This window comes from Fusarium tjaetaba (assembly GCF_013396195.1).
Source record: "Fusarium tjaetaba strain NRRL 66243 chromosome Unknown NRRL66243_c0000146, whole genome shotgun sequence".
Lineage (NCBI taxonomy): Eukaryota > Fungi > Ascomycota > Sordariomycetes > Hypocreales > Nectriaceae > Fusarium > Fusarium tjaetaba.
Window position 1 is genome coordinate 155,109 of NW_023501342.1, and position 11,080 is coordinate 166,188.

Here is an 11,080-nt window from a genome sequence, read left to right on the forward strand (position 1 = left end):
TATAACACAGTCAACGACTCTATTCGACAACCATTCGAACATCTCAAGCCATAATGAAACTTACACGCGCCATAAGCTTGACCAACTTCGTTGTGGCTGGTTCCGCTCTGGGATTCCAAGTTTTTGTATTATATCCTTGGCATAAAGAGCTAGACGAGAGCTTCGAGAAGCTGAAGAAGGAGCATTTGAGGGTCATGGATGCAGCTGGAGACAGTCTGAGTGAGCCGCAACGAAAGGCCCTCTCTGACAAGATGAACGAACTGAAAGCTCAAAGCTCTAGAAGGTGGTGGTGGCTCTAAATACCCCATGGAATAGAGGGCGATCGCTGCCCGTTTTTCTCTGGTTCACTTGCTTATTGTTTTCGGCAGCTTCCACTTCGTCAACCATGCACCCAATCCCAGAGAAGCAATCAGTGCTGCTAGAGAAAAGATTTTGCCGACTAAGGACAAGCTGGCGGCTGATGTAACAAAGGAGACTCCTACGGATATATCTCTGTACGCAAGATACGCCCTGGCTGGCGCCTTCTGTTGCGCATTTACCCACGCCGTTCTCACTCCCGTTGATGTGTAAGCAAAGAAGGTTCCTTTATTTCAGTTTGCCCCAAAGATTGAGACTGTGCCTCTTGTGATGTTATAATGTCTTTTCTGTATTAAGGCGGGGACATGACTGGGACTGGTCGTAATGCATAACGACAACACCTTTCCCCAAACCCACCTCTACACAATACTAGCCGACCGAGGAAATATTGTTATAATCCACCCCATAATGGTATTGTAGCTGACACTTCTCTCTTGCACAGCGTGAAAACAAGGATCCAGCTCGACCCAATTACGTACAGCAGCAGTCTATCTAAGAGTGCACGACATATAGTTTCAGCAGAAGGACCAGGAGCTCTCCTGACAGGTTTAGGTCCCACTATCGCCGGCTATTGCCTCCAAGGCGCTTTCAAGTTCGGCGGTTACGAGTACTTCAAGGCTCGTGCGGTAGACTATCTGGGGCAATCGACTGCTGCTGATAACCGAAATGCCGTTTATCTAGGCTCAGCTGCAGCGGCCGAGTTTCTTGGCGATATTGCACTTTGTCCATTCGAATCTGTTCGCATACGGCTGGTATCTCAGCCTGGCTATGCCACCGGCTGCGTGAGCGGTCTAGCGAAACTAGCAAGAGAAGAGGGTATCGGTGGCCTCTACTCCGGTCTGAGTCCTATTCTCCTCAAACAGTACGTTCAGCCAGAACAACCCTTGTCACCATGATAGTTGGTTGCTAACTCAGGCGACTATCGCAGGATCCCTTATACAATGGCAACATTTTTAGTCTACGAGAAGGCTATCCAGACAGCATATAGCGTTGTAGACAAGAGAGAGGTCTCGTCGATGGGGGTTACTGGTATTAATCTTGGTGCTGGGCTTGTTGCTGGATTGGCTGCCGCCGTCGTCTCTCAACCCGCAGATACGATGTTGAGTAAAATCAACAAGGAAAGAGCAGCCGCAGGCGAAAGTACATCCCGTCGCTTATTTCGCATTGCTGGTGAGCTTGGACTGCGCGGTGCCTACACAGGCATGCAAGCACGTGCAGTTATGGTTAGTGGCATGACGGCAGTACAGTTCGGCATCTACGGAGACATAAAGAAGGTGCGTTTGAATCTTGATCCCTCGTTTTGTTGTGAGACTCTATGGAGACCTTTGCTGATTTTTACCCTGTTTCAGATCTTTGGGGCAACCCATGGAGTAGAGTTGAGCGAGCAACATGTTGCTGTAGACTCTTATTCAGAGAAACTGCAACAAGCGGCTGTGTAGCCTACGGGATGACCGTAAGCCTGGTTGTAAATATCCTCAAGGTATAGTTTTCCATCCATTCTCGATTAATAGATAAAACATACACTCCTATTTATTGTCTTACTATATAATAACAACTTACTATATAATAACAAAACTTAACTTCTTATAAGTATTCTAATCTAATGCTATATCTAAGTGTTCTCTGTTCTATTACTTAGATAAATACCTTTGCAGGACTTAGGATTTATAATACTGAGTAAAGTCGTGACCTAGACAATTAGCGCCTTCAGCTAGCTTATTAGCTACCTCAGCATTGACGGCAGCCTCCTTACATAACTGCAGGAATGGGTCCTTTTCCAGCGCTTCCTCAGAGTTGTACATAAGGCGCTTCATATTTCCCGTTGAAATGGGATCCGTGAAGTCGTGATAAATCTGACGTCGAACGTCGCTGTAACGGTCCAGAATGCTCTCATCTGCTCGGCCTGTTGCTATCCCATAAAGGCAGTCGTAGAGTCCACCCACGTCAAGGATACCGCCAGTGAGTCCTAGACCACCAAAGGGGTTGCATACTAATCAGAGCTGTCAGTATCTATTGCTAGTCAGGAAGTACGTAATGGCTTACAATGTGCAGAATCACCGGCAAGCAGGATGTTACCCACGCGAAGCGATTTCGCAAGGCGCTGATGACACTTGTAAGGACTGAAAGCGGTACAGTTCCAATCTTTTGGCTTGGGATTGCCGGGGAGCATTGTCTCGAACTTCCAGGCCTGTCGCTCGAGGTACTGCTCCTTTGTGAGGCCTGGAATCTCTCCGTACGTGACTTTCCATAGTCCATCCTTGGACATTCTTGCTGCCATGTACCTGCGTGTCCGATATCAGCTTATTTTCCCTTCTTTACACCTGGAGTCAAAGACCGATGTTGCATTGCACCTACCAGTGCTCAGGGTCAATAATCATGTTGCTGTCGATATATCCGTACTTCTCAAACGGGTAGTAAGTCAGAGGCAATATGTTAGTCTGGATAAAATATCATCAGGGGATAAGGGAATTGCCCTACAGTTGTGGATATAATTTGCTCCTTCCAAGTCCACCCGGGAAACTCCATATCTCCAAACAAAGTTCGCCTAATCTGGCTGTTCGCGCCATCACATCCAACTACGTATGTAGCTTCCATTATTTTTGTTGTGCCCTCAGCGTCAACTGTCACACTTGCTCCCCCATCGCGCTGTTGCACACCCGTGACCTTGTGGCCCCAAAGGATGCTTGCGTGGGGCTCCTTCATAACATGGTCGTAAATTATCTTGCCGAGTTTATCCAATGGCAAGCATTGCATTTCATGTTTGACTTTCTCCGCCAAAAGGGAAGCTAACAAGGTTGCGATCGGGGTTCCGTCAGGCTTCCGCCAGCACAAGCCATCGGGAACGAACCCTTGGGCCTGGACATCGGGGAGAACCCCGGCCTTGTCAAGCTCTTCTACCGCTTCAGGACTATAGTGAGTTGCCCGAGGCTGGTCGTCAAGCTTGTGGCCAGCTTCAAGTAATCGCACTTTGAGCCCGGCTTTGGCGAGTCGTAATGCCAACAAGAGGCCACATGGGCCTGCCCCGACAATGATAGCGAATGGCTTCTGCGTGTCGGACATATTTGGTGAGTAGTCACTGAGCCTAGATCTAAGACAATCAATTTTGGAAATGTAGCTGTCGCTGTTCTTGAGATATTCGTGCTCTAGCCAGGGTGGGCCTTTTTATGATTCTATACACCTTATGCATCACGCATTGACCATAGCATCGCATCTTACGGCTCTTGTCAAGCCTACAGCAATCCTCGGGTCATCATGCCATGTATGCCGTCCAGTTACAACAGATACCCAAAAGAGAAAGCAACATTGGTCACATTGCAACCTTGAAAAGGCTAGAGGAATTGTGCTAAGCTAGTACAATCCCACTTATCCCACATAATGAACACGCGCCAGCATTTTCGTTCCATAGGCATCCCACATTGCCTAATTGGGAATATCTTACCCCAGATTGTAGGGTAAGCTTGATCGATCTAATCCATGATGCTAGGCCTATTGCAGCAGCATGTAGAACATAGTAAGGCCAAGAAGAGTTTTGACGGCAGGATTAAAGATGTATTTATTCCATGTTTACTCTCAGAACCTTTAACTTGGAAGTCACCAAGTACCAAACGCGCGCTTCCCAACATATTCCTGCCACTGAGAACAAAATGTCAACTGAAATTAGCAACGACAAGAAGGGAGCCTGGTACCACGCTGACAGGATCACCCTGACACCAGCAGTTCCTGTGGACCCTATCGTGGACACATTTTCTCGTTTTGGCCCACTCTTTGAAGCTTATGAATACACTGGCTGGATTGACGAGAGTCTTTCTTGGAAGACGGATTGCTACATCGGAGACTGGTCGCCACTTCTCAAGATTCGTGTCAAAGGCCCCGAGGCTTTGGCATATTTCGAATATATCTCGACCAATTGCTGGCCCAATTTCAAAGTCGGCCAAGCCAAGCATGCCATCTTCTGCCAAGATAATGGAACTATCATCGGCGAGGGCCTGGTTTTGAAGCTTGCCGAGGACGACTACATCTTCAGCAGTGGCCCAGGAACTGTCTGGGCTGCGTACCAGTTCGAGCATGGGAGACGAAAGTTCAATGCCACGTTGGAGTTGGTTACAGACGATTGGTATCTGCTCCAGGTTCAGGGACCTTCTAGTGTTCCCCTCCTTGACGAATTGACGGACAAGGGCGTCCGAGACATCAAGTTCATGCACTTCAAGGAACTATCCATTGACGGGACCAAGTTCCTGTGCCTCAGGCAGGGAGTATCGGGCGAGAAAGGGTTCGAGTTATGGGGTCCAACCAAAGATGCAAGGAAGATCTACACCTCCATTCTTGAGGCGGGCAAGAAATACAACATTCGTCAACTGGGAGCCCTCACCAAGATGGTAAATCACGTAAGTAATTTGCTCCATTTCGTTCATCAAGAACTGTATCAAGATCATATACTAACGCAGTCCGGTATCATCAGGTGGAGGCAGCTTTCGCAACCCCAACGACCGATTTCTTGCCTGCAGTTCACGCGCCTACTGATAGCAAGGAGCTCAATGATTTCAAGGCATGGTCACGAGGTATTGGCCTAGACTTTGACTTGTACTGGTCGTCGGCCGGGGGTAGTTATGGAAGTGACCCCACGCTATACCACTGTACACCCTTTGACTTGGGCTGGGGATGGCTTGTCAACCTAGACCATGATTTCATCGGACGTGAAGCTCTTAGCAAGCTCAAGGAAGATCCACCAAGAAAGCTTGTAACACTGGTCTGGGACCAGGAAGATGTCACAGATGTGTTTAAGTCTCTGTTTCGATCTGAGCCCTATGAGTACATGGAAATGCCTCGCGAGCTGCTGGGAAATTTAAAGGCAAGCACTGTTCTTGTAGGAGACGAGGAGATTGGGTTTGCGCCATCTCGATGCTATAGCTACTGGTTTAAGGAAATGCTGTCTCTGGGTGTCATTTCCACCAAGTATGCCACCCCAGGCACAGTTGTGACTGTCAAGTGGGGCTCTAAAGGGTATCCCCAGAAGCTGATCAAGGCGGTGAGTCAATTGACACTTTACTTGAAGAGAGGGTTCACTAACGCCGGGATAGACTGTGCAGCCAGCACCATATAAGGAGGACAAGCGACGTCACTCTATCCGATAAGCAAGGGAGACATGCAAGAGTGCCAGTTCGATCAAATCTGATTCTGGTCCGGGGTCTCAGGGTTAGATAGACAGTTACCCAATGGTTAAATATACGTGTTTATACGAAGCTGTAGCCTGCCATAATGTGGATGTGCCAACAAAGGAATACTGCTTTGAACTCAAAGATGACATTTCTGGTCTGCGGCATCGGAATAACACTTCCCGAAACACTTCAGGCAGCATACCAACTGCTCGCATAAGCAGGCAGTGATTGCAGTGTCATAGCCCAACCTTGCTCTCTTGATTGTTATCGGACTTTGGGGGCATCGGGTCCAAGCAGAGTCCTCGGATCTAACTTCTTGGAGGCAGTTCGATCTACGAGTCGGTAAGATTCGTGGCAGATTGCGGGGTATGACATCTAAAGTGTTTCCAAAGCCAATCAGACCGTACATGGTGCTGTTAGTGTAGTAATACCCCGCCTTTTCATACCCGTTAAAGCTGTGGATACTGTTACAAATATGCCGAGTTAACCCCTGGATCTCTCAAATCTCACTGCATGTACCTAGTTCCCTCAAAACAATACGCTGCTTTTCCCTAGAACCTCCTGTTTACTATCGTCATATGCAACCTTCTATGTTGTCTGCACCGGCCCAATCTGCGCACAAACTATCATGACGACGATGAACTCGGCCGCGTCTGGAATGTCGGTCATTTCCTTTAATGCAGAGACAAAAGCTTCATTCAAGTGCCAAACATGTGCCAAGTCGTTCAAGCGGAGGGAGCACCGAACTCGCCATGAGCAAAGCCGTTTGTCACTCCCTGTAAATAGTCAGTGAAGTTTGAACCTGGGTCACTCACGTATCTTAGATCTCCAACAGAAACCATATGCGTGCCGGATTTGCAAACGTCGCTACTCTCGCAGGTGAGAATCATGGCCTCTGGACAGTCATGTCAATGATGCTAAGAATATTACAAACAGTGATCTCGTTGCTCGGCATGAAAGGACTATTCACGCATCAGAGATGCTGCGCAAGTCGACAGCAATAGATGATTCCACGACAGAAGAGACACCAAGCCCGGTCCCTCCGATTCTTTTCCATAATAGCACCAACATTCAAGACGAGAGCATGCTGGACCCGAGTCACTTGCCGTCGACCAACATGTTCCCCGAGGCCCAGGAAAATGTCTTTAACGAGATATCTTTAGACTTCTTTGACCCATTTCTCGGTAACATGTTTGATCAATTCGCTTTCCCCGCGCTAGACGATCAAACGGAGAGTCCTGAGCCATTCCAGTTGCAGGCATCCCAAAATGACCAATACAGCACGACACATGTGTCTGCCCATATAACAGGAACTGCGTTTGAGAAACAAATGACATGCCTTGGCTTGTCAAAGCACAGCCAGCAGTGCATCCCGCAAATCATGAGCCCCCCATCCACACAAAGCGAACCCAAAATCCTATTTACTAGCGATATGCGGGACAATTGCCTCGCAGATTTGCAGTCTCGCCTTTCACCAGAGCAATTCGGGCGCTTCCAACTACCAGACACAGCCTCTCTGCAGAAATGCATCGACAGCTATATCAAAGCATTTCACATCCATTTCCCCTTCCTGCATCTAGCTACTCTTGACCTAGGAGCGGCTCCAAGCCCGCTGACTCTGGCTATTTGCACGATAGGCGCTCTTCACCGGCTCGAAAGAAGACTTGCGGCATCTCTATATCTCACAGCCGAGCGTGCCCTCACAAACTCCGACACTGACAGTCGGCTGACTTGCCCATCACTTCTGCAGGATTGGGCGAGGCCCCGCAACTCACCCCCGGTAGCTAATCCACCGCTTGCGCTGTCTCAAGCACGTGTAATACTTGTATTCTATGCTGCTTTCAGCGGCAACCCCTCAGTAGCTCGGCAAGCTCTTATTGGGTGCGGGTATATATCTGCAGTTAGCCATCCTACCCCATTCGTCGGCCTTGCCGGTGTAGAATCACGTTATATGCTGACGTTATTTGTTTCAAGGACTTTCATGTGGCCATGTCTCGCGTCAGACCTGACTCTTCGGTTCCAAACTTGACCAACTGGCATTCCTGGGCTGAACACGAATCATTGAAGCGGTAAATAATAATCACATACTTCACTCGCTATGGTCCATCCGCTAACATACGTCTCCAAGCTTATCGTGTAGTACCTTGGTACTCGGCAACCTACTTTCGATGACATACGGGATATCACCAGGATTTACAGCACTGGAAGAGCGTAATATCGAGATGCCAGTGGAAGACGCGCTATGGGATGCCCCAACAGCTTCTTCCTGGGAGGCACTCGCGCAGGGCAGACTGTGCTCATCACCTCTAGGTCTACAGGAGGCCACCGCCTCATTCTTTATGAACACAAGCCAACGACAAAAAGCCGATAGCCGCTGGATATGGTCGCCCTTTGCAGCGTCTGTTGTAATGCACAGCGTTGCTATCTCGGTTTGGTACCTTAACCAAGGCCAGCAAGCCTGCTATGGAGCAACAGGAAATCCGCAAGAGGGTAACAGGCCTGGAGCTGCCCGAATCGAGGCTGCTCTGTCAAGATGCAGGGACTTTCTGACCGCCGCGCATGCTGAGAATGAGGGCAATTGGAGTGATACTGATAACCCATTGCTCTTTAACGCATTTGCTGTCCTGCGTGTCGCCTATGGACGAGCCTTCTTCGGCGTCCAAACTCTAGATCGCTCTATTCTGTTTCACGAGAGAAGCCAGGATATGCTACCTATTATAGAGCAATATTTCAACCAGGTCCAGGAAAGGGATCATTTCATCACCATGGCGGTTACTCGAGCTCTTGAGGGATTTGCCATCCCCATCCGGACTGGAATGTTACTCATGCAAAAGACAGCCGCTTTCAAATGGAGTGTTGAGCATGCTCTAGCTGCTTGGGATGCTGGTATGGCCTCCATTAGACTTATTCACCACTGACTTCTAACTTGATCCTCCTAGGTCTTCTGGTTACGAAATGGGTGCACACGATTGAACAGCTACAAAAGACAGGCGAAGCAGTCACCTCGGAAGAAGGACAGGTCCTGAACAATATCAGGCGACTTCTCAAAGAGATTGATATGGACCGTTCTCAGGACTTTTTACTTTCTGCAGAACTTGCACGGATATGGGCAAGCCTTTTTGATGATACGTGGGTTTGGGGAGGTAAATATCAATCCGTAAGGTAGACTCATATGTGTTTGCTAACAGGTGTTGTGAGTAGTCGCCCCACGAATCGGCTGGGTTTTGCGTCAACTAGCCATCATGTTTGATGACGCATGAAGACCTGACGCTCAGTTTTATCTATCGGATAGTGAGCTGGAATGTTGAGATGGAAATCAGATTGACTGACTTTTGAGTTGATTCGACAAACTCAGTTCCATAGACGGGTATTTAATGATGAAAGATTTGAGTCGACTAATGCTCCCAATTCGTACGAAACAACTTTGTATATTGTACAATTATAATCGTGTAGCGATACACTGGTCTGTAAACTTGAGAGTCCTCTGATATTTATCTATTGAGCTCTGGTTACTATTTCTGGCTCTGAAAGCTATGCCACAGCCCTGAGAATCTGTCCAAACCAATCTTCTGTCCCAGCTCTAGGACGTGGGTACGACGGCCAGTTAAATCACCATCAAGAGATCTTTCAAACGAGTGAATATCAGCGGGAGGTCCATAGACCCTGATTCCTCCCTTTCCAGGGGTATATTCAGGGTACGGCTCCTTTCCACGAATGAAGTTGATGAAGTCAGTAGCCATGATAACGCTCGAGGCAAGTTGTTCATTCCGGAGGCTTGCACGATAGTTCAAGAGGAAACATGCCGCGTCGAATGTATGGTTGGCTGTCGATTTGCACGGACCGTCCCATGGATTGGGGACGTTAAAACGATAGATATACTTCTTGCCTGGGAAGCCATCTGCTGTCACCACTGACGGAGCAAAGAAGAACAAGTCGCCCATAAAATCCATGATAGCAGCTGTAGCCTTTTCATGGTTAGGATTGCGCATGTCATACGCCCTGAAAAATTGTTCAAGGAATTGTGGTTCATCCTTGAAAAACTCCTCAACTGTGGCTACAAAGGTTGGAACGAGGTTTTCTGTACGGTGACCCAGAATAAAAGGCATAACACTTGCCTTTGCGAATTCGTTAGCATCAAACTAGTCCCAGTACATCTAGCAAGCAGCTAGACTTACATCATTCTGTGCATCTCCCATCATGATACTCTGGCACCACTTAGCCCCAGGGAGTTTGTCCCTTGCTTCAACACTCCAGAAATTGAAGGTGCTAAAATGCTTCACGACATCACCATCGACCATTGGGAAAAGCGGAAGGTGAGGCGGTATCTTCTGAAGGAGATCTGGTGGAGGTACCCGAACCAATGCGTCTATCCTCTCTTGAGCTGAAGAACCGTTGATGTTCAGGTGCTTCAAGACAGCCTGGTATGTAGAGGTTGCAACTTCAGAAGGAAGCGGCTGAAGAGCAAGCGGTGTGCCAGCAAGGCTAATAAGCCTTGAAAACAGCGGCTCAGATGACTCAAGATGGAGCAAGGCAGCATCTGCATACTAAGTCAGATATGAACGTGATAAAAAAGGTGGCGTTTGCGTACTTCCCCCTGCACTCGCCCCGATAACAGTCACGTTGTCTGGGTCACCCCCAAAACCCGATATATACTTCTTTACCCATTTAAATGCAAGCCGCTGGTCGCGTAGACCGCGATTGGTTGGGCAACCGGCTTGAGTGAGTTCATCAGAGGCGAGAAATCCGGGTGCCCCCAGCCGGTAACTTCACGCGGTAGTTAGCTTCGATAAACCACTATCATTGCCGACATCATTTGTACACACTTGATGCCAACACCGATGATAGGCGAGCCTTGTGAGGCTGAGAACTTGACGAAATTTACCAGATCTGTCTGCGGCCAGGAGTTGGCTCCTATAGCATAACCTCCTCCATGAAGGAAAACAAAGACAGGCAGGTTACTCTTTCCGATCTCCGGAACTGTGACGTTGAGATTTAGACAGTCTGTGGGGGATGGGCTTCGGTTCTTGTAAGGCAAAGGCTGTTGCATCATGGCTTGTTCGACTCCACAAGCCGGTGGTGATATTGTCGGGGGACTACAAAATCATCATTTGGTCAATTCATCCCCTTCTCATCAATTTTGGAAGATAGTCAGGCGTGAGGGCATACCCAAATTCAGTAGCATCTATGTCCTTCTGCTCCTCGTTTGTGAACATAACAGCTTCTGCGAATGCATGGTCCAGCGTGCCATATTTAATCCCACGATACTGGGCCACAATTTGGTCCTTGATGCCGGTGATAGAACCGAGCAGATCATGCTTGAGAACTTTCGACATGATGAAGACTACGGTATCGTGGATTGGGTGACTGGGGTCTGAGAAAGTCTGTCCTATTGTCGTTGCCTTACGTAGGGTGAAGCTAGATGTTTGGCGGACAAATCCTCCAGTGGTCTCCAACTTATGACAGCCTTTATTGTCACAAGGTACACTCTCAACCTTGCATTCTCAAGGAATCATCATCCCACATTCAAAGCAACCCAAGACGGCAGCAAACTAACCCGCGTTCTAACC

At 48.3% G+C, this 11,080-nt stretch overlaps 5 protein-coding genes across 5 annotated transcripts; 3 read left to right on the forward strand and 2 right to left on the reverse strand.

The window, feature by feature from the left end:
• Nucleotides 1-53: 53 nt before the first annotated feature.
• Nucleotides 54-1,796, forward strand: FTJAE_7337 (phosphate transport MIR1; the record flags this gene model as incomplete). Its single annotated transcript, XM_037354044.1, has 5 exons — nt 54-283; nt 369-566; nt 800-1,219; nt 1,286-1,631; nt 1,707-1,796. The coding sequence occupies 5 exons, from the start codon at nt 54-56 to the stop codon at nt 1,794-1,796; spliced, it is 1,284 nt and encodes a 427-aa protein (XP_037205639.1).
• A 219-nt stretch (nt 1,797-2,015) lies between these two features.
• On the reverse strand, nt 2,016-3,417 carry FTJAE_7338 (FAD binding domain protein; the record flags this gene model as incomplete). The annotated part of the gene is made up of 5 exons (XM_037354045.1): nt 2,016-2,047; nt 2,111-2,347; nt 2,401-2,639; nt 2,713-2,795; nt 2,836-3,417. 5 exons carry the CDS (start codon nt 3,415-3,417, stop codon nt 2,016-2,018), a joined length of 1,173 nt encoding a protein of 390 aa, XP_037205640.1.
• Nucleotides 3,418-4,001: 584 nt separating this feature from the next.
• FTJAE_7339 (glycine cleavage system T) lies at nt 4,002-5,489 on the forward strand (the record flags this gene model as incomplete). Its single annotated transcript, XM_037354046.1, has 3 exons — nt 4,002-4,742; nt 4,817-5,383; nt 5,436-5,489. The coding sequence occupies 3 exons, from the start codon at nt 4,002-4,004 to the stop codon at nt 5,487-5,489; spliced, it is 1,362 nt and encodes a 453-aa protein (XP_037205641.1).
• Nucleotides 5,490-6,492: 1,003 nt separating this feature from the next.
• On the forward strand, nt 6,493-8,714 carry FTJAE_7340 (zinc finger protein; the record flags this gene model as incomplete). Its single annotated transcript, XM_037354048.1, has 4 exons — nt 6,493-7,400; nt 7,642-8,399; nt 8,453-8,642; nt 8,702-8,714. The coding sequence occupies 4 exons, from the start codon at nt 6,493-6,495 to the stop codon at nt 8,712-8,714; spliced, it is 1,869 nt and encodes a 622-aa protein (XP_037205642.1).
• A 311-nt stretch (nt 8,715-9,025) lies between these two features.
• Nucleotides 9,026-10,846, reverse strand: FTJAE_7341 (carboxylesterase; the record flags this gene model as incomplete). The annotated part of the gene is made up of 5 exons (XM_037354049.1): nt 9,026-9,628; nt 9,689-10,050; nt 10,102-10,277; nt 10,337-10,606; nt 10,680-10,846. The coding sequence occupies 5 exons, from the start codon at nt 10,844-10,846 to the stop codon at nt 9,026-9,028; spliced, it is 1,578 nt and encodes a 525-aa protein (XP_037205643.1).
• Nucleotides 10,847-11,080: the final 234 nt, after the last annotated feature.